Here is a 23,769-nt window from a genome sequence, read left to right on the forward strand (position 1 = left end):
GAATGCCAAAGTCTGGAGCTTGAGCTGACCTCTGAAGAAAAGAGACTAAGGGCTACAGCTTAAACTCATCAAAGGAGTGGAGGGGGGAAGGATAAAGAACCTTCTCAGACGAAGAGTGGGTGGGGATTCTTCTCTTTCTTAATGTGAAACCTTTTAGATCCCTATTTTCCTCTACCCAAACCTGAGTGAAAAAATTGTCTCCAAACTGGAAAGTGAAGGCAACCTAGGGCCCAAGAACCCTCCTACCAAGGAAAACACTGGTTAGCCTGTCTCTCAGCTGACAGTGTATAATTCTAGTCTTTTTTTTTCTTTTTCTTTTTCTGGCTTTTTATAGATTGTGTGATGGCCACTACCTCTCCATTAACCAAACTATAAATACAATTGATGCATTTTTTGGAACCAATTTGCTTCCTAATTTCTTTGAACAGCAGTGGTGGTAGGGTAGCAGACTCTGATGAGTCCTGTGACATGTCCTCTTGAGAGAAATGCTTCAAGCAGTTTCCTTTAGAATAGATTAGCTGTGGGGTGCTGCTGAGGGATTCGATCACAGATTCCTTATATACCTGGGGACATCTAGAGGCTATGAATATCCGATGGAGCAGTCAGTGTAGCAATTGGCAGTGTTAGATGCCGTGATGCCCTGAAAGCTAAGGAACTTTTGAGGGTAACCAACATGATTTGACTATGGGAAAGGAAGCAAATCCTGCTTCCTATTTCCTTCAGGTCTTTGGTAGAAATAAGGCTGCTTCTGTATCTGGCATCTGTGTGAGATGATGGTTTTCTTCCTCTGCTGCTTCATTTTCCATCACTGTGAGGCCCATGTAGGCTAGAGAGCCAACTCTGAGGAGTCCTGTGGTGATTCCTCATGAGAGAAATGCTTTGAGCAGGCTCCTTAAGAGATGAAGATTAGCTGCACTGTGCGGCTGAGGGATGTGATCAGAGAGTCACAACTGACAGGAGAGCGGGCAACACAATAGAGTAAATCACTGGGGAAAGCAAGTGCACGGACCAGATGTCAAAGATGCTTTTACACCCAACCAGCAAGATCCCATTTAATGGGATAAATTACACACTGCCGAGTTGATGATTAAGCACTATCGAAGTGGCAACATTTTAAAGTAAGGCGAGAAAGGCATGGCGTACCCCGGAGAGGCATGAACAATAACAAAATTTTGATCTGATGAGTGCTAATGTTCAAACTTGGAGACGGACTTCAAGCAACTTCACCTCTAAAATCTATTTGCAAAGCATCGAGCCTCTTCAAGATTACATTTCTAGGCCACAGGAATCTCTAACAAAGCCCAAAGCCTCAAGAAGAGACATATCTTATTATTTATTGTTTATGAGCCTGTCTTTGTTAAAGTTACATTTTAGTTCTGTGAAGGTGCTTAGAATACAGGTGTATACCCAGGTCGCCATTTTTATGTAATCAGACAGGCATTGAAAAGGGCATGGATGCCATCATTGCTGTCCAGATGGACCTATTGCTACTGAAACCCTGTTTATACCCTCCATGGCAACCCAATCCTTCTGATCTCTGACGTAAGAATTCAGATGAAATTCAGAGATTACTGTAGATGATAGAGAAGAGAGGAAGGTGCTTGTTGTTGTTGTTTTATTCAGATATTAGGGTTTTTTCAAGGATGAGAGCAAACCATGACCAAAAGAACAACGATGTGAGTATACATTTTAGGAAGACCTTTTTAAACTTTCTAAGTCACGCAGAATACAGATGTTATCGAGGGAGCATTTCTTCCTATTGGAGTGTTTGGCAGACCTGTTTGCTTACATAAGCATCTGCATCTTGGCAGGAGTAAAGATATTCTAGTGATAGCTTGGTGCCCTTCCTTTTAGTTGTTAGACTTTTGAGAAAATGGGCCCTAAGTTATTGCAGTTTCTACAGGAGGCCAAAGCTGAGAGAAGGAAATGGATGAGACCAACTTGTAAGAGACATTGGAATCTGGACTAACATTGGAATCTAGACATTGGAATGATGGGCTAACATCATATGTGATGAGGATGGCTTAGTTATGTTTAATTCTTACCATCCAGTTTAACTTAAACCTCATAGAACAAAACTATGGATGGACTTGAGAGAGGGATTTACTAGACCTCCTTGTTCCTCTTCCCAAAGTGGCCATATTGAGTGAATCTCCTTTCTCTCATTTCACTACTACCTGTGTCTTTAGTTGGCCTGTCGAGGATGTATGGCCAAGCATAGCTTGCACAGGTTCTCAGAATCCATTCTAACAACTCTGGTACAGTTTGACCTTCATGGAAGGAGGCACTGCCTTGCCCTTTCTCAGAACGTTTCTGCCTTTTCAGTAATATTGTGAGGTGTAGGACTCATTGAGTGAAATGTATATAGTTATGCACTAGAGACCTAATGATGTGGATTCTTTGAGAGTAGCAAGGTTTGCTGGGCTGTTGGGAGCTTAACATGGTTACCTAGGATGTTAAGTGTCTAGAAGTCAACAGAACGGCCTCCAGAGAGCCAATGACTTTCAAGTCCAGTGTCCCACAGCGTTGGGCAGAACTAACAGATTAGTTAAAGGAAAATGAAAAAGAAACCCTAAAAGGAGAGGGTACACAAAGAAGAGTACTATTTCACTTGTTAGTTTAGTGCCTCTGATGAGACATATAGAGGAACTGAATCGACGCTGAGGTAATCCGTAACAGCGATTAGGCATTCTGTGAGCATGCCCCACCCCTTCAGTGAAGTGAGCATGTGTTACCGATCGTATCAGAGGAGTGATCACGAGTCATGTTCATCACGTTCATTCTCACCTAGACTCTCCTCCCTTCCATTTCTTTTTTTTTTTCTAGCTTTTTGATCAATCAAGTTGCTTTCTACATGTCTAACACTAGCTCACTATTTCCCACAGACCTTGCCCTTATGTGCTGTGCAGAGCCAACTCCTTTCTCCCTTCCAGGCAGTTCGGGGTGTGACATCTCCACGCAGGGCCAGAGATCTGACTTACAACCCATTCCTCTGACCAGTAATAAGGGCCCTTAAGTTGCAGGCCTTATCGTTCACCAGCTGCTGGTTAGGATGAAGGGCTCTAGCCCTGCTTTCTAATCCTGCTAATATCTAACCAAACACCTAGCACTGATAGAATAAAACCCAACCGTTATGCCTCAAGTAATTTCAGAGTAAGTTACTTTACAGCGACAGTCTCACACAACACAGACAGCAGTTTCTGGTTCCATATTGAATAGGTGAGGAAAACCTGAGGGTCAGGGGTTGAATAAGTATCCCAGTGTTGCAAGCTGCATGACAGTTGGATGAGCTCTGCCTCTGTTCCCTGACTGCACCCTCCAATGTCTTCCGTGGTGCTTTGCTCTCTGAGAAGGAAGTGCTAAATAAGATCCTAGACCTAGAATTTGTTTGGCTTCGTTTTATTTAACTTGCTAGAACACCTGCTCTGTGTGGGCACAGCCAATTCCGTATTTACCCCACTTCCGCACCTCACCCGTAGAGTTAATGGGTAAGTGAACCACTCCTTCGTGTCTCCCTCCACTAGAACGACAGACCTCAAGGGTGCATGAGTTCACAGAAGGCTCTTTGCCTCCTCTCCCTGTCTTCCAACTTACTCTTCCCTTTGCTAAATGCTGCTGCTCTCTCACCCCAAGACCAGACTATACCAGCCTCTCGTGCTCTGTAATCTGAGTAATTGGGAGCCCTGCTATTCCTCTCCCATCTGAACACTTTGTAGGAAGTACCTGGGTAAAAATTTGACAGTTCCTGTTGCTGCTGAACTCGCGCATGCTCTGTGGTTTCCTTTGCACATTCTTTAGCTAGATTACTCTTTGAGAACGACTATCTCGTAGAAACACAAGTTTTGACACGGTTATCTGTTTGCATTTTTTCTGCCTTCCTCTTCACCAAATAATTCATCCTAAATATTGTAGGCCTTATGGGAGGGTTGGTAGCCAAAAACACTCATTTTGCTGCATTTCTAAGCTTAGATTGACATAGGCCATCAGTGTTGGTGATTTTCATTCATGCATTCATGTCTATGTTTGGTAATATTGATATCATGCATCGCTTAAATAAAATAAATCTGACCATTTTTCTTCAGGCCCTTTAACCGATTCCCTTTCTTTCTGAAAGTAACATAATTATCATTCCTCATTATTTTCAAATGCTACAGTAAAAATATTTTATTACAGTAGATTTTTACTTGCCAGGCTTGCTTAATAGAAAAGTAAAATTAAATGAAATATTCTAGACGATACAGCTTTTCCAGGTATATAGGCTGTACTTTCCCAAAAATAATCTCTAATAAATTAAGTTTTATAACTAAAACTAGCTGTTCATTTTCTAGCAATGATATTCTGAATATTGCCTCCCTATCATGTATGACTCATTACTGCTGTTTTCCTTTAACCTAAGAATTGAATTAACATTTTCTAAAATTAAATAATTTATACATTGCTATATATATATATATATATATATATATATATATATATATATAAATGATTTCATCCTCAGGATTCTTGAGAATGAAAACAATAAAATTGGTCAGAATCCATCCTGACCAAAATGTACAAGATTCTTCATTTTTATTGAAATGTTGTTTCTGTATCTACTCCTTGGCTAATGCGTAACTATCTGTTGAGCAATGCAGCATCAGTATTTTTCTTTCGAAATTGATTTCCTGATCTATTTTAATTAGTATTTTATACTTTATTTTGTTGTAAAATATCTTTGAAAGTTGACTTGCTCTTAACTTACGTCTATGGGTTATTTAGCTTGCATGCGTCTGAACACCCAGTTTGTGAAGTGCTCATGGCGGCCAGAGAAGGATATTAGATCTCCTAAGACTGGAGTTACAGATGCCTTCCAGCTGCCCTGTGGATGTCAGGAACAGAGCCAGGATCCTCTGGAAGAGAAGCTCATGGCCTTAATCACTGAAATCGCACATGGGATTTCTACTATGCTTCTGTCACAAGAAATGCCAGGTTCCCTTTGAGGGTTCTTGACCTTGACAAAAGAATTTAGCAATAGACTTAGAGAGGAACTTATTTTGTTTTTCTTTATACAATGTGCCTGGAGTGTAAGAAGTACATTTAACACACCACAAGTTTCATATTCTTTTCTTTCAATAGGTTTTGTGTTAAAATAGAGGCATGAATTTTAAATTTGTAACCATCCCCAGCACATTTTCAAGGGAGATTTTAATATTTCAAGACTTAAAAGTTTCAAATGAATAGAAGCATGGTAGTTTGTGTTTGAAATGTATCTCACAGCATAAGTGAAATATTCATAGGCCTTACAAAAAATATTTTAGGTTTGTATATCTCAGCAATCTTTCCTGCACGTACTTCGACAATTAGATGTGTCTTGGAATTCCATTATCACAGTATTCTGGTCATAAAGCCAGTGACCTCAAATGCTGGCACTTCAAAAGACATTTTAGTTTACTTTCTGTTGCTCTGATAAAACACACACAGACACACACATGGACACACATGCACACACATATGCACATACATATGCAAGCACATACAAATGCACATACACACACACATACACACACACACACACACACACACACACACACACACACACACACAGAATCCTTAGAGGATGAGAGCTTTCACTCACAATTCCAGGCAACATTGCATCATAGCAAAGGAATCAAGGCAGCAAGAACTTTAAGTAGCTCTTCATATCACTCAGTCAGGAACAGAGAGAGATGAAAATGTACATGCATCGGTGTGCTCCCTCCTCTCTACAGTTATATACTCCAGAATGCAAACCCAGAAAATGGTGCTGTACTTAGTGGACAAGTTTTCACACCTCCTTTAATGTTAACAAGACAACATGTCACCCACAGGCCAACCTGATCTAAACAATCTCTCACTGAGAATCTTTCCAAGTTATCCTAGCTGCATGTGAAGCTGACAAAAACTTACCAGTGTCAACATGCTTTGAGACCATTATTGCAGAAGTCAGAAAAGTGTTAAGCTCAGCACTGGGGTCCATCGACTGTCACATAGCTGGAGGCCTCACTATGAAGTAAAGAGAGGTTAGGCTTTCTGAGAAAATTCTCAGAACAGCTTAACAGAGTCTTCAAGCAATGGCATAAGGGAAGGGGCTGTGGGAGTCTTGTACATAGCTCATCCTAGCCATTCCTCCCATTTGCTTTTCTTTTCTTTATTTTTATTTATTTGTATTTCATGTGTATTAATGTTTTGCTTGTATGTATGTTGTGTGAAGGTTTCTGGTCCCCTGGAACTGGAGTTATAGATAACGGTGAACTATCATGTGGGTACTGGAATTGAACCCGCATCTTATAGAAGAGTAGTTAGTGCTCTTAACCACAAAGCCATCTCCCCAGCTCTTCCTCCCATTTTAGAGTAACTGAGCGAAATATGCATGTGTCTCAAATGATACACTCAGGTGTTGTCTGCAGATGCCCCTTCCTTCCCTTTCTTCCTGTCTAACATCCCATATCACTATTTGTAAATCTCTGAAAACATGGTGTATCCTCTCAGGTTGAAACTCCTATTCGGGGATCTCTGTAATGCTCTAGGATATGTTGTTTTCCAAGAGTTCAGTAGAAATGGTTGGATTATAGTGGGCAAATCTTAGATCATAGGCTTAGGCTACAGAATATCCATCATCACGTTTCACTCACATTGCCACCCTGCTGTGTTTGCAATGATCTCAATGAGAATAACCCTTTCGTCTCAAGTCGAATATCCTGCAAATCTCAAGTTATGTCATAACACTGAATCATCTGCATGTCTGCTTTGCCACTGACCAGAGAGGGTTTCTTAATAGCAGTTAACTGCCTTGCTTTTGTTTTTTCATATCTGTTGCTTAGGCCGAGACAATTTACCACAGAGGTAATGAACCATTAGTTACATGCCCCCCACTGCCACAAGGCTGTTCCAAATTTCTGGGTGAAATCCTAGCAGTGTAACTATATGGCCATTTTGGTTTTGGAAAACTAACCAAACAAGGTATGTTAACTAGATTGTTAGATGGCTTTGCAGTTTGGTTTATGAAATGGTTTCTCCTTAGTTTTAAAGAGGGATTCCCCAGCTTCTAAAAATGTGATCGTACCAAACCCACCTTGATCTTTGCTGAGAGAGATGGCTGGAGATATTGTACAATAAGAAAAAAAAAACACATTTAATGAGTAAATAAAACATGAAAAGGGAAAGAAGAATGATTAGGGCTGGTTACATTGAGTTTGTCTCGGGTGTGCAGCATACTCTGACTAGACAGACAGACAGACAGACAAAAGCATTAGGCATTTCTGGCAAATGTTTTCTACAAAACACCAAAAGGCTTCCCTGCTGTGCCATCCTCCAAGCCTCTAAAATGTCTCACCAAACTCAACCATTTTCCTGTGGACTCAGAGAGGTCCCCAGGGTCTCACACGTTAGATTGCATTTAAATTGATCATTCTATCTGTGCTCCAACTAAGTTTAATCTATTAAATTAATTGATTAAAATGTTGACAATCTAACATTTCAGTAGAGGATGAGTGGGTTGCGTGTTAGAGAAGAAAAGACACCTGGTTATTTGCCATCAGAGCATCTTGTCCTGGCCGGCATGAACTGGAAGACCAGCCAGGGCCATGGACTATGACTCTTCTCGTTACAAATGTATGAAAATCAGCTGAAATCAGAACACTGAAATGTAGTTAATTTGTCACTGACCCTAACTATTGGATGTTTGTCCTTTTCTCTTGTCCCCCCCCATTCCTCTTTGATGTTCCCTTTTTTTTTCTCCTGTCTACTCTGTTTTCCTCACTTCCACTCTTTTCCTCATCTTGCCCCGCCCTCTAACCTACTGACCATCTTTTCTCCATACAGGTCTTTCATAGTTGTCAACTGCCATAAAACTCCCATTCCTTCTGGAAACTGACCCATCTATTCAACAGAAGATGAAAACGCCATTGCTGGTCAGTCATCTCCTGCTAATCTCCTTAACATCCTGTCTAGGAGGTAAGGCAAATCCTCTGTGTATTTTCCATAAATGATGGGACTATATGCACTTTTCTCATGAAATCTTTCATGTGAAATTAGAGCTCATTTCACTTCTGACCTCTGGGTCTGGTCATATTAATAAAGACATTTTATGTCTCAAGAATAGCTTTATTTTTATTTTTAAATACAACTTGTAAGATTTAGCCTAGTTTTTGTAGTTGAAAAATGCTCATAAGTGTGTAGATGTAAACTTTGTATCTCTGATAATAGTAACAGTTGCTATGGGACAATGTGGTCTAAACACCCTCTAATGCAGAATTGAGAGAAATGGTTGGTATTTCCATCACCTGCCTACAATCAAAGAAACCCCTACGGGCAATACTAGCAAAAGGTAGTGAGAAATTAAAAAAGTAACACTTTAAATGTCTGTCTTTTGTCATTCCCTTGTCAGTTAGCATTCGGTTGAGTTAATACAGCTGTGTTTGGTAACCGGCCCACAGCATTTCTCATAATTAACAAACAATGGCTCTTGTGAGTATCCAGCACAGCCCTGAATCCGATAAGTCCTGCACGTCTCTACTCAGTCTTAGGGAATTAGTGTCCAGATGTTCTATGATGTCTATAAGCATATAAAGAAGACCAGAGCAGCTTTGAGCTCTCTGCACAAAGACCATGTTTCTCTCTTTCGGAAGAAATATGAAAACTTGGGGAGATATTTCCCACAAGTTCCTAACATTTCTTTTTTTTTTTTTTTTCCAACCTCCACCTCAATGACCTTCACTCAACGGGTACTTGTGAGTTGCTATTCAACTGAAGATATATCTAGTCTTCTCATAGAGTTTCTGCTGGTCTCTTTAAGGATGTACCCAAAGACTATTCTATTGCATTTATTATTCACTTATTGGAGTGTAGCCCAGGCTAACCCTGAAATTTGGTCAGGTGGTGAAGGATGACCTCAAACTACCGATCCTCCTGTATTAGCCTCCTAAGTGCTGGGATCACAGAGAGTCAACTGTTACTCTGTTATTTATTTCTAAGGAAATAAAAATTATGGGTTTTGAGAAGACAGTGATTTTTATTCTACTAATTTGAAATTTTGTGAAAATCATTTTCTTGATGTCAAGAGCAGGAGACAGAGCCACAGCTCCCTGCTTTGCCTTCAGCCGCCTCAGCCTTTCCTTCAGGTTTTCAGGCACCTAAGCTCAAGTTGAACCGGATCCTTGGCTTTGCAGTCAAAAAGGATTTGAAGACAAACCTTAATATAGCAGAATCTGAGTTCATTAGAATTACATGGGAAAGCACTTAGAGGAAATTAAGTCACAACTTCGAGCACCTGTGTAGAACAACCAAAACTTGTGCTAATAGCAGCATGTACACCATGTTAATGGCTCTCTAGTTACCTCTGGAAGGGCATCTGAGAAAAACAAACTTTTCCCTTTCTCTCTTTTTGTTAAATTAGAGCATAGGATGGATCCAGAGGTGCCTTGGATAAGAATATAGTGGGATGAGCCCTGCTTAATGGATTCTGTCTTCCACCCTTCAGGCTCCTACAATCCTTTTCCCCCTCTTACGTGGGGTTCCCCTGGCTCTGTGTAGTGCTTGGCTGTGGGTCTTGGCATATGTTCCCATCACTTGCCCCATGACTCCTGTCTGATGACAGTTGGGTTAGGCACCTATCTATGAGTACAGCAGAATATCAGTAGGCTTAATTTTTCTAGTCATGTTTGCTTCTATCCAGGTCTCTGGATTACCCTGCCCCTGACTCCTGGTCATCCAGGCAGTGTCCTGTGTGGGTTTTCTCTCCTGGCTTGGGCCACAAGTTGAACCAGTCATTAGTTGGGCACTCCCACAAGTTCTGCACCACCATTGCTCCAGCAAGTCTTGTAGGAACAACAAGATTGTAGGTCTCAGGTTTTCTGGCTGGGATGATGTCCTAGTCACACTACTAGGAGAGTTGCTGCGTTACAGAACGTGGTGAGAAGAGGATCCATATCTCCCATTGCTAGAAGATTTCACTGGGTTAGCCCTCATGGTTTCCAGGGAGTTTCCACTGCACTAGGTTTCCACATTGCCCCCAGTTTTCCTCCCCGATTCCATCCATCTCTATGAGGATTCTTTCCCTCCACCCCATCTCTCCCTCCCCCTTCTCTCTCTCTTTCTCTCTCTCTCTCTCTCTCTCTCTCTCTCTCTCTCTCTCTCACACACACACACACACACACACCTTGTCCTGCCTAATCCTCTTTCTCCCATCCACATCCATAGAATCTATTTGATTATCTTTTCCCAGGAAGATCCATATATCTACCTTTGAGCCCTCCCTGTTTCGTAGCTCCTCTTGATCTGCAGACTGTAGCATGATTGCTCTTATAAGTAGATAGCTAACGTCCACTTATAAGTAAGTACATGATAATGCTTACCTTTCTGGGTCATTTTTACCTTGAGTGGATGATCATTTTTAGGTCTATCTGTTTGCTTGCAATTTTCATGATACTGTTTACAACAGCTGAGTAATATTTCATTGTTTAAATGTACTACATTTCTTTATACATCCTTTGATTGAGGGACATCTAGGTTGTTTCCAATTTCTGGCCATTATGAAGAAAGCTGTAATGAACATGTTTGAGCAAGTGGTATAATGAAGTGTCCTTTGGGAATATGCCCAAGAGTAATATGGCTGAGTCTTGAGGCAGATCAATTCCCAATTTTCTGCTTACAGAAACTGAAGCAACAAAAACGGACCCCTTATGTATCTGGGATAGGCTTTCTGCTCAACCTTATGGTTGCAAAACTTGGTGTTCTGATGGGACTTCTGATGATGGGAGTGGGAGCATGTTTCTGACCCTTTTACCTGTGATTGAGACCTTTTTCCTACTACTGGGTTTCCACTTCCATCCATGATATGAGAGTTTATGCCCTCATACAAGTTTACTGTAACTTGTTAGGCCAAGTTCAATAGATATTCCTGTAAGGACTACTTTTTATTTTTTTAAAGGGAAACAGGAGTTGATCTGGGGAGAAGGGAGATATGAAGAGAGAGTGGGAGAGGAAACTGGTCTGGATGTAATGTATGAGAGAATACATATTAACAAAAAATTATATGGTTTGATAAGATCAATCTAGAAACACTAGCTCAGCACAGAGAGGGGTCGGGTCCTGCTGATACCCCTAGAAAGCTGAGAAAGGACAAAGGCCTTTGTTTTGCTAGTTGTGTTGGAAATCTTTGCTCTTGGGGACCAAAGTGATTTTCCATTCCTTTGTCCCCATCCTGTTCCTCCTGTTTGTATCCTGCCACAGTTAGTACTTAGGCATTTAAAGGCAATGCTAAATATACAGAGCCACAATCATGATATGAATACACATATGTGCATTTATAATTGCATGCATAATGTGCATATAGTACACATGAATAAATTCTATAAGGTTATTGATATTTTATTATAAGTGAAATAGAAAATGTTGTATTAGTCTCCCAAACTAATACTAATTCTATTGATTACAAACTATGCTGCCACTATATAATGTAAAAATAAGAAAAAAGTATTTGAACAGGTGTAAAGATACATCAATCTTGTGTGAAGAGGATTTTGTCTCATTTCATTGACTCTGCCCAAGTTTAAAAACTCACCTGACGGAATTAGTTGACATAAAAATGTTTTTCTTATTCTTTTCCTGTTTAGAGTTTACATGGCACAGAAGATATGGTCATGGAGGTAAGTTTTAAATAACTTTGTGTGTGTGTGTGTGTGTGTGTGTGTGTGTGTGTGTGTGTAATGATATTTGATTTCTGCTTTAAGCTATGATCACTCTAAACTTGACGGTTATTGCTATTACTATTGTTGGGTCACTTAGAAATCCTGAAAAGTACTTTCTTTCTTAGATAACAGAACAGCTTGCTTGACTGTTGAAAGACAGTCAAGCATGTGCACACACGCACGTACACACACACACACACACACAGACACACACACACACACACACACACCAGGTTTAGGCAGATGAAACAATTAATTCAAAGTGGTCTCCATTTGTCTTACATACTTTGTAACAGTGAAGTGTTTTGGACCCCTCAGACTTCCCAGGGACTAAACCACCAACCAAAGAGTGTGCATGGATGGGTCCATGGCTACAACTACATATGTAGCAGAGGATGGCCTTATCTGGCATCAATGGGAGGGGAGGTCCTTGGTCCTGTGAAGGCTCGATGCCACAGAGAAGGGCACTGCTAAAGGCAGGAGCCATGAGTGGGTGGGTGAGCACCCTCTTAGAGGCAAAGGGAAGGAGGGATGGGATTCAGGGTTTGTGGAGGGGAGACCGGGAAGGGGGACAACATTTGAAATGTAAATGAAATAACCCATTAATAATTTTTTTTAAAAAGATTAAAACTGCTTAACTTTTTTTGCAAGCCTCGTGTTTGCTTTGAGAGAGAAAACTCAAATTAATCCATGTGGAAACTTAAGATTCAGTGCAGGTCCGAGCCAACAGACACGATAAAAATTTCCTGTTTGAGATGTAGTGAATGTAGCAACCAGTCCTGCTGGTCTGAGTCTCCTGTTTTTGGTGAAGTAGAGAGGTGTAGCAAAGAAGACCAATGTGGATCTGCCTCTCCAGCAGGAACTCACTGGCTAAGCTTGTGGGATTTGCATAAATTAGTGAACTTCTGTGAGCTTCTGTTTTCAATATGCAAAAGTCACCAGGTTTCTTACTGCGAGACCCCCTCTTGGAAAAAACACAGTGAATGCAGCTGGCGTTGTGACTGATGGACCATGTGCCCAGTGACAAGTGACTTTGAAACTACTGTAACCACTGCAAAATGACAGAATACAAAGTCAGGAAGGAGTGCTGAGCATCCAGTGTGACAACCTCCATTGCAAACCCAAAGGATGTCATTCGCTCTGAGATTTTTCACTTGTCGGTTTAAAGAACAGAAGGACAAGGAATTCTTAGCCCAAATCCTGTCAAAGCCATTTCCCTCCTACGTTGTGAGCTGGCAATCACTACATGTAGGCTTCATAAAGATCAGTGACTAGACTCCGAGAACCTTATCCTAAGTAGGGAATATGAAAAGATAGCAATTTTTGAAGAAAAATGGAATTTGTATTAAAGGAATTATTTGATAGCTCAATATGTGTTTAATGATGGCTGTTGTAGATAAGGAATCCTGAAGGATTTGAACATGGAGAAATGGTGCAAATTCTAAATAAACAGGGTGACTGATAACAGTTTTAGAAAGAAGAAAGGGTGGAAGGAAGGAAAGAAAAAGGAAGGAAGGAAGGAAGGAAGGAAGGAAGGAAGGAAGGAAGGAAAAGAATAAACACTTCCAATTTCTATTGAATATTAGCGGGAAATTCATTAGAAAGTATTTTATTGTCAAATAAACCATTGGAAACCCTGCTGCAGAGTTAAGTGTAATGGTTTATTTTTAATTGCACTCAAGATTTATAGTACTAAAAAAAGTAAGTGCAGACATTTCTTTGCACTGACATAATAAAACACCTCTAGCTGAGTCACTAAGAACATACATTTATTTTTTCCTCACATCCCTGGAAAATAGAACCCAAACTCAAGGTGTTAGCATAAAATAGTCCCTTAGAACCCGCAGAATCCTGGCCTCCTTCAGCGGGCGTCGGCCCCATATGGTCCTGTCATTGTGAAGGCCGAACCCAGTGTCTACCTTCTGCTGCTCCTTCCTGGCTTCTCCCTGTGGCTCTCCAGACAGCCTTCCCTCTGAGCGTGCCAAAGTCTCGCCTTTCGCAAGGTGCGTCTCTGAGGAAAGACAAAATATACGTTCATCTACCTGATAGCCAATAAGGACCTCATCTACGTCAAACTTAAACCTGTGACTCCTCACTTCTGGTGGAGTGCTAAGATTGCCCAATAAACACTGCATTTCCTTACACGCATGCGCAAACACACACAACCGTCATGTCATAGGGCGCCTTACTCCTCATACCTCTAAACTACTTGCGCATCTGACATTGACATGTTGGATATGGTTTGTATTATGTAGAGAGATTAGAAATGATGAGAAGGCAGTTCCACGGGCTCCCCCTATGTTCTCTGAAACCCTGCTCGTATCTGCACCAGTGCTGTGCTGCCATTTGTAGGGCTTGCCACACCCTGTTGTGCTCTGGGGCAGTAGACCTGTCTCTCCTATGGTCCATTTAACCTGTTGCCACAGAAAATGTCCCTTTTCTCTCTCCCTATAGTCAACTTCTCCCTATCAACACATGTATGTTCCATATTGTGAGACAATAGTGACACATGCCTTTTATACCAGCATATGAGAGGCAGAGGCAGGTAGATATCTAAGACAAGTCTGGTCTACATAGAGAGTTTCAGGATACCCATGCTTACATAGAGAGACCCTGTCTTAACAAACCAATGAATAATAATTAATAATAATAATAATAAATGTTATTTTTAAACTCTATGTTTAACTTTCATGTATTCTATCTTCTTCACACCAATATAACAAAACTTTCTTCCCTATGCTTGTTCTTTTCAATCCCTTGATATATCTTCTATGAATATAGCAAGCTTCAACAATTGCCTCTTTGCCACCTATGATGTACAGTAGTGAATGCAGTGAGCCTTTCCCTGCAGTGCATAGCCGACTGTCACTATTACCAGTGAAGAGGGAGTCTCTCTCTCCCCTCTCCCCTCCCTCCCCTCTCCCCTCTCCCCTCTCCCCTCTCCCCTCCCTCTCTGTCTCACCTATCTCTTTTTAAAACAAAGAAATCTTTCCCTGATTCCTCTGGAAGAAATGTCATGGCCCTAGGTAGTCTGGATCCTCTCCATCTACAACAAACTTTACACTTAAGGTACAGTCAGATGTGAAGTAGCCTAGGAATATTCCCAGCCATGTCTAAAAGTTGAAGAAACGATTCTAGGTCCAAGGGGTTTATAAAGTTCTGATGGACACTCCCTATTGTGTAAAGCCAAGCAAAACTTTAGTCTACATAATCAAATCTGCTAATCCAATCTTCTCCATCCTTTTAAAAACTGGACTAATGGAAGAACTCCCGGTATCACATTGTTAGGGATGTAAATTAGTGCTATGTCACTTCTTACCCATCACTCTAAGTGATGGAGGATTTAAAACCCAAGTCCTAACATCTTGATTCTCTCAGTGAAAATAGGGTCAATACTGTCTAGACGTTTGTGCTAAACAAAGTAACTTTTGCTGCATGTAAATAATTGATCAACTTCCAAGAAAGCGTTAACCACTCTCACTCAGTTCCATAATAAGAAATATTATAAATGTGATAAGAATTGTAATAATAGACTTTTCAGTTTGATGTCATTACTTTATTTCCTAATAGATTTTTTTCTTAGACTCATCTGAAAACATACTTATGCAAAACTTCTGTTTAATAACAGACTCAGATGACATATTTCAGAATGAAAAATAGAGTTTATTTCAAGACAGTTATAAAAAGGACTAAAAATAACTCTCAAGCACAAACTGCAATCTTACTTTCAGTTTCTGGAAATAAAACCAAGTAGCAAGATTACAGAGAACTATCTCTACCTGGGAAAAGTGTGAGGACCCAATTTTAGTTCATGCCGTGATTGATTATGTGCTCTATGAACATGAGAAGCCCACTCAAGGAGAAGCCATAGCATTTGATTGTCTTTCATTTGCAAATTTTACTTCACATAAGTATTGTGATTTTTTTCTTATCAATAATTTTTAATCATATTTGATAAGGTAATCACTTCCATGGTAGAGTTATGATAGCTACACTATATATTAGAAAAGGAATTTTTATTAAAATGAGTTTATATTAAGAAAAACACAGACTAAAAAAATTGTTAATCAAGTGTTCATGTGACCTAAGATGCCCCATCTCTCAACTCTATCAAACTTCCAAACCATCTAAAACTCTGACCGGCATCCTCCTACCGCTAGACTATCAGGAGACAGAGACGCTCTTTCCTGAAGGGGTGTGTAAATCTGCTTTAGTGGGTCCTGTTCTGAGTCTACTGTTGTATTACTGATCCATGAAGACCTTTTCTCTTGGTGTGCATGTGCACACACCTGTGAATTAGGGGAACCTGAAGTGACCACATGGGTGACAGGTTATGAGGCTGCTGAGCGTGACAACTGTAGGCAGAGACTGGATGCACTAAGTGCTGTTCTTCGGGGTCACTTTCAGTTCCCTAATACAACATTCAGAATCATTTTTAAGCCCCAGAGGGGATCTACTCCTTTACTCAAGGAAGAAAATTCTAGAAATATAAGCACCATCTGTTCATTAAACAGTATACATCTATCCTGGAACTGAGAAAACTAAAGTATTTTAAATGTAATTTTTCCTTATGAAGATTAATTTAACTTCATTATTTTATTTCACTAAGGTTTCATAGTCTGTCCCTATAGAAGGCAGAAGCTACTGGGGGATTGGAAAATGAACACACATGCTTTGTGCAAATTGTTGCCATTAAGAAAAAAATAAATTGCTCTGTTTGAACTATACGACTTTAGCCACAAATTTAAGATTTACATAAACTCTTTGCAGAATTGCCTTTCAACTATATATAATACATTATATATTCTCATAGATATATAAATAAAATACATTAGAAAAGGTAGGGGTCTATGACTGTTAGTGGGTAATTTATTTTTCAGACAGGATCTCATCGGTTGATGAGACAAAACAATGACAACACAAGGCGGAGGAGTGAGCCTCAGTTTGCATCTATCTGAGCCATCCCAGTGACCTCAGGGAAGACTTTCCCTCCTTTCTAAGAACACGGCTCACTACTGATTCATTTGGAACATTCAGCTCTTAGCTGTTGTGTACAGACGCTGCTGACATACAAGTAACTCCTACCTCTTCAACCTTCCCTAGGGTGCCATTTGTTCTTCCCTCCAGAGAGGATGGACTCACAGAAAATTATTTCCCAAACTGGGTACAGCGTTGGGTTCAAGCCAGTTCACGACTCCCATACTTGCAGTGTGTGCATATGCTGTCCCAAGTGATGCTGGGTGTGCATCCCGGTCATGTGTTCAAGAAAAAGTTAAAAGGAGGATAATCTCCCCCAGAGCATTCAGAAATTCATTTACTGCTTAATTCCTACTTTCTAAAATCTTAAGCAACTTCGCATTCTAGACCACTAAGCAGCTGCCTAGCAGGGTATAGTGGTTAAAGAAGTCACCTGTCTCCAAGTCCTGACAGGGTGGTTAGATAGAAGGTTGCATCAAACATCGAAGCAAAACAGGTATTTTAAGTCCCAAGTAGGGAATGATTTAAAACAGGAGGATGGGTGAGAGCCTTCTGAAGGAATTACCACCATGGCTGGTTCACAATTACACAAACTTATTAGGAAAAGCAGGATGACGGTTTCAGAAAATAGAGGCATGAGTGTGTGTGTGTGTGTGTGTGTGTGTGTGTGTGTGTGTGTGTGTAGGGAGCTTAAGCAGATAACTGGCACATGGTACATTTTGGGGAACCATGAGAGACAGGCAAAATAAGGGGCATTTTTGATGCAACCAAAATTTCTTTGAGTTACAAGGGTATACATTGTAAAAAAAAAAAATCTTGTTTTTGTTTCAGTTTCTGAGGAGGATAAAGGATTTGGACCCATTTTTGAAGAGCAACCAATCAATACCATTTACCCAGAAGAGTCACTGGAAGGCAAAGTGTCGCTCAACTGCCGGGCACGGGCAAGCCCATTTCCGGTTTACAAGTAATGCACCCCATCTACTACTCTGCTTAGACTGGAGGGGTAGGGCCAAGAGTACAGGTGTCATTTGTGATCTCAGGTCTATAGAGAAATCTTCAAGACAAGTCTATAAGGTCCATGAACATCAATCCAAACACTGGAGTATACACTACTGGAAGTGCTATATGATATTTATCTTAAATTTTCTTAAATATATGTAAGAATTTACTTATTCAGTGATGATACATGTAAATTTGGTATCATCTAATGCTTCAGAACAAGCAAATGTTATGTAAAAGCATTAACTACATTTGAAGATAAAATAATTCTGTATTCACTATCCTAGTTAACTCAAATCTTGAGTGACCAATCATTTCTATATTAACTACATTCAAAGTTCACATAGACAGTTCCAGAAAGTGTTACCCTTTTCTGTGATCGTAAATCTCTCTCGCTGACAACACAGAAGTTTCCTGCATTGCTAGGATTGAACCCAGATGCTCATGTGTGTGAGGCAAACACTTGACCACTGACCTGTATTTCCAGCACATGAAAAAATGTGTTTTAAACATATCTATCTTCTGAACAGTGCGAGAGCCCCTTCACATTCCTGGGTTATTTCTTTGTGCTATCATATAAACTTTATAAAGAATAAAAATGGGTTTCTCTGCTACAGAGAGTTTATAAAACTGCGCCAACAATTTAATCTTATTCAAAGACTAAAACTTAACCAAATGCCAGTGAATTTGAATTTCTTTTCTGAAGTGTTTCCATGGGAGAGGAGGGGACCCCACAAATGATTGATGGGAAAATGGGACTTTAGTGGACGATTATCACCTGATTGAATTGAAGGCTGCCAATTGATAATTAATTTTTGATAGTAGGCATTCTTCCTATAAATAGCTTTCTATTATTATAAAAAGCTATTATAGGGAAAAATAATCTCTTTCTCACCACTTAATTCTAATGATGCTCATTCTCTCCTGCCTCTGGCTATAATTACAAAATCACTCCAGAAGTAAAATATGAATTTAGGTGTAAAAATCACTATCCTGACATTATTTTATGACTTCAATTTCATGCACGGGGGGACGACATAAATTACAAATAGTACATTTGTTCTAAAAAAAAAAATTAACTGCAATGGCCTCTGCACACAGTCACAGACATGGGCTGGCATCGGTGATTGTGGAGGAAATTTATCTACAGAGAATTTCACAAGAAAGGAGGCTAAATACTAAATTTACAGTGGCTTGCCCGTGTAAGTTAAGCACAGACGCCTGACCAAAGCACAGGTGCAATGATTTCTAAAGATAGTGTGTAAATCTCAAGCCGATTTCAGTGATGCAGATTCTTTGATACTGTCCTCGCCAGCTGTCTCCAGACTGGCTGGGAGGCGACCAATCAGGAGGCGCTGGGCTCTGTCTCTAGGATCGCAGCACTGGCAGGAGTATGGGTGGGCCTTCTCCACAAGGAGGCAGTATGAATGAAATGTAATTTGGCAAACCAACTCCACCCAACAGGTTTTAGCCAAACTAAAACCCCAGGCTGAGCTGGCTGGACTGTCCGTATATTAATACAGGGAGCTGGAGGAGCCGAGTAGATGCTGACAAAGGCAGCTGCATCTGACTGTAATATAAAAGCTTACGGGGGAAGAGAAGAGGGGAGACTTGTTTCGTGGTAGAAAGAACGATTTTCAAATGTAGTGAATTAGGGGTTGGGGATTTAGCTCAGTGGTAGGCGCTTGCCTAGGAAGCGCAAGGCCCTGGGTTGGTCCCCAGCTCGAAAAAAAAAAAAAAGATCAAATGTAGTGAATTACAGAAGGTACTACACCGCCCTCAGTAACCACCCACGGTGTCCTTCACACAGTAGCCTGGTATTTGTAGCATGTTCTGTGATGATGGGTTATTCGTGGTGGCATCCTGAAACGTAAGAGGCACAACAAGAAATTTTCCTTGCCGCTCACCAGCCTTGACACACTTTTCCCCAGTCTCCACCTCCAAGGAGCAAGCTCTACAGTCAAAGAATATCTAAAGGCACAGTGGTCCTGGCACACGTTTCTGAAAAAAGACAATGAATTTATCTAGACACATCAAGGCATAAAATTATCTGATACCCTAAACAACCAGAGCCACAGGAAGTCAGAGCAATTAACACAACTTGGACCCAATAAAGGAGGGGAGAATCCTGACCATTGAAACCTGTGCTGTGATCACTCCAAACCACTTCTACTTGCCCAGGACAAGAGTGGCCCTGATGATATCAAACCAAGTGACTTGAGGTGATCACAGCAAACAAGAACGGGACACTGTGTGTTCTTGCTTTTGAAATTATCTTACTCCATGACTATAACGATGAAATGTCCTAGTGATCTGACTTACAAACACTTTCTGAAGTCATGCATTTTTGCCATTATCCTCACCCGCATCACAATGTATTTGGCATCTGGAAACTAGCCACAGCTGCCCCCTGAACTTCAAGGTCAAGACTTCTGTCTGATGCTTTTCCTGGGACATTGTTTTAAGAGATGGACTCTGGCACAGCATGGCATATTTCTAAAATGTTGAGTTACGATCACTGTAAGTGAAAAATTCTTCTTATATTCCTTCTTCTTTCCAATTCACCCAGAAAAAGCAGAATTCCAATTTTTAATATTTTTCCCTTCCCTAGAGTGGTGTCTTTAGCCACGGTATTCTTAATTGACACTGTTACATAGAAAATGTGGAACAAAAGGTTTTCAACAAAAGTTGCCTCTCAGTAATGTGAAAGGGAACCACTGTTGGCACATCTGGAATGAAGAAAATTTGAATTTACCAGTTTATTTATGGCTTGGTTTGAGACCCCAGTAGACTAATTTTAAACTGTGTGATCTCCCTCTAGTGGTAAAGGTGTGTTAATTGCGGACCAGACAGCCTGCCTCCTTTAGTTTCATTGGAAAATTGCTGTGCAATTTAACCAGATACTGATACTTTGTATCTTAATTTTGCTAGAGATATGCTTTGATATTTTATACAATGTATCTAGATGCTCGTGAAACTACCCAAGCAAAATATGGCTATCAAATATGCTCATGTCTAAATAATGAAATCGATCTCAGTAATACCTGAAGCCAGTTTTAGGAATAAAACTCAACACATTTTCCTTTAGAATACTGCATTTGAGATGGGGGAACATGCCAGGAATTCACACTTACATTTTGGTACCTTAGCTAAATTATTGTCCACGTTTCAAAATACTCGGAATCACAGATCATTAAGAAGTACCATCGATTGCTGTCTGACCATCTCCCTTCACATGGAGCTGTATGTAAATTACTTCAGAGTGAAGTTAGCCCGATAGTCTCCAGGCTTCATGCGCTTCAGAGTAACGTTCATGTCCTTCTCTCAAGGTGGAGAATGAATAACGGGGACGTTGACCTGACGAACGATCGATACAGCATGGTTGGAGGGAACCTCGTTATCAATAACCCTGACAAACAGAAAGACGCAGGAATATACTACTGCTTGGCGTCCAACAACTACGGGATGGTCAGAAGCACCGAGGCCACCCTGAGCTTTGGGTGTAAGTAACCATTACCTTTTCAAAGGGTGGATTTGTTTGAAATAAAGTTACACGTGTTTTAATTATTGCTCCAAATCTATATAAATTGTGTGTGAGGGTGTTGTCTGTGGGATGGTTAACTACACCAAGTATTCTCTTCCCGTAAAATCACTTCTCCTGGAGACATGGTTCAGAATCAAAGGGTTCTGGCTACCTCTACAGAAACACTATGTTTGGTTGTCAATACCCCTATGTTGAGTGGTTCACAGTTGCTTATAACTCCAGCACCATAGAATCCAATGCCCTCCTCTGGCTTCCATGGGTAGAAAGCAAACACACACACACACACACACACACACACACACATAAATACACACACACACGCACACATACGCACACACACAAAATATCACATGTATATACATTACACACATGCACACAAACATATACATCCACATAAACACACACGCTCACACACATACACAATATCACATGTATATACATTACACACATGCACACAAACATACACATCCACATAAAAACACATACACTCACACATACACAGAAACAAATAATGTTAAAAAAATAGCCTTGTCTCTGTGAATATGGATCCTCCTGCCTTATCATTCCAACCAAAGTCATGACTCTGTGATTTAGTAAAGAAGTCGTGGCACCTGTTCGTTTACAGGTTGTTGTTGGTGAGACAAGTATGGCACTTGGGAAGTTTTCAGTTAAAATATAGTAATTCTGTGTGACCACCAAGACATATTAGTAAACCATAAAAGTTCAGCAAAAAGAGTAAAACAAGGGAACAGACTACTGACAAGAACATGCCAGAGAAGAAATGTAATGTATAGGAGAACGGGCTTTGGGTGGTAAGCGCAGCACAGGCCAAGGACTATGGGTTCTCCAAAGAAACCAGAACTACGCTCTGAAGAACCCTGAATGGTTCTCTGCAATCTAGTATCAGTGGGGTGATGCCAGTGTTCTCATTGAAGGCCCCATGGAGTGAGAATTAGTTATTGAGATAGTATCAAGATATACAGAGAACTGTATGTCGCTCCTCAGTGCCCCAGTCCCGAAAATATCTCTTCAGCATTTACTTTCTCTGGGCCTGGATCAGTTAAACTGTATTTTAGTTAGTCAATCATTTTCTTACAGGGCCCAATAATGGTAAACATTTAAAAAAAATACTTGCTAGCATCAAAGTTAAGAGCTTGTTCTAAAGGACAGCTCTACATTGAGAGGGGAACTGGATGTGATAATTAATCTCTGGTTTGTGATTTTAGGTCAAGATCTTGCTAGATACGTTACAGGATGAAAACAATGTTTTCACAAGTCATCACCAGGAAGGGTGAGATAGGTCAAGAAACAGTAATATTTGGACTAGTATAGCTAAGAAAATTGTAGACAAACACGTGGATCTTTTAAAAATTTAATACTTCCATTTAAGTATTTTTCAAAGAAAGGCATTAGGAACAAAAATATTCTTCTGTCACTGGAATAGAATAGGATCTAGGAAAGTGAGCTTAAGAATAGGGTATTTGTGTTGCTGCTTTACAACCAGAGCAGAAACGATCAAATGAGCAGGTGAGGCTAGGGAAGGATTTCAGGTGCCATTAGCCCATCAGGTCCAGGGATGAACCTTTAAGCCTTGCTCTGGAAAAAATATAACCTGGAGAGCACGCAGGATTCCAGAGGTAGGCAGCATGGTAAGGAGAGTAAAATGTAAGTATTATAGTATGGGTGTGGATCACAAACAATGCAAAAGAGAGTCAGAAATGAACTAGAAACAATATTAGTAAGACAGATGAAGAAATGATGTACGTCAGAATGAAGAAATCAAGCAAGATGAGAATTTTAAACACAACACACAGAGGAAAATGAGTTTAGAAAAGAAATAAACACAATTTAAAGGATCAGAGATTGATCACCTTCCCATTGTCCAACCGGGGTCTTTTCACAGAGTGTCTGAGCAGCCACCGGAAGGGATACCTGTGTATGTTTCCTCGCTTGTTCCGGAAGCTCCCCGGCTTTGCCTGATCTCACTGTATTACTGTAAGATTACACTTAACAAATGTCTCTTTCTCTTGAGCAGAGTGAACATTTCCCTTTTCCCTTTTGAAATCAGATCTTGACCCCTTTCCTCCTGAGGATCGTCCTGAAGTGAAGGTGAAGGAAGGGAAGGGCATGGTGCTTCTCTGCGACCCTCCCTACCACTTCCCAGGTAACTGCAACTGCAGAATGAAATAGTTTGAGTGTTCTAGGAACATTAATACACTAATAACTACTCAATTCATTTAACAGTCATGGTCAATTCATTCATTTAAATTGGCTCATTATTTGCATTTGTTGTGTGAGCTTTCCCTGCGGAGACAAACAACATATATTCACCACAGAGAGGACATTCGTTGAAGAAAGGATTCCACTGGAGACTAGCTTGACGAGCCAATGAGTTTAACTGGGATTACTTACAGGAGCATGAAAAGGAGTTATTTTTCATAAACATGGGCAATTTAAGAACAACTACACCACTGAAGAAAACTTCTCTCCTCCAGCAGCCCCTACCTAACTTCCTGTCATATAATGTCAGGGTGGGACGGTATG

The 23,769-nt window shown here is 40.4% G+C and overlaps 1 protein-coding gene across 1 annotated transcript in view; it reads left to right on the top strand.

Annotated features, from left to right (window-relative positions):
- The window catches only part of Cntn1 (contactin 1), a 291,050-nt gene that overhangs the window by 155,026 nt on the left and 112,255 nt on the right, over positions 1–23,769 (top strand). The window contains 5 exon segments of the mRNA XM_032885326.1: positions 7,840–7,971; positions 11,631–11,663; positions 17,514–17,646; positions 21,011–21,183; positions 23,294–23,389. Coding sequence (XP_032741217.1) covers positions 7,911–7,971; positions 11,631–11,663; positions 17,514–17,646; positions 21,011–21,183; positions 23,294–23,389 — 496 coding nt within the window. The 5' untranslated portion in view covers positions 7,840–7,910.

Source organism: Rattus rattus, chromosome 1 (assembly GCF_011064425.1).
Source record: "Rattus rattus isolate New Zealand chromosome 1, Rrattus_CSIRO_v1, whole genome shotgun sequence".
Classification (NCBI taxonomy): Eukaryota; Metazoa; Chordata; class Mammalia; order Rodentia; family Muridae; genus Rattus; species Rattus rattus.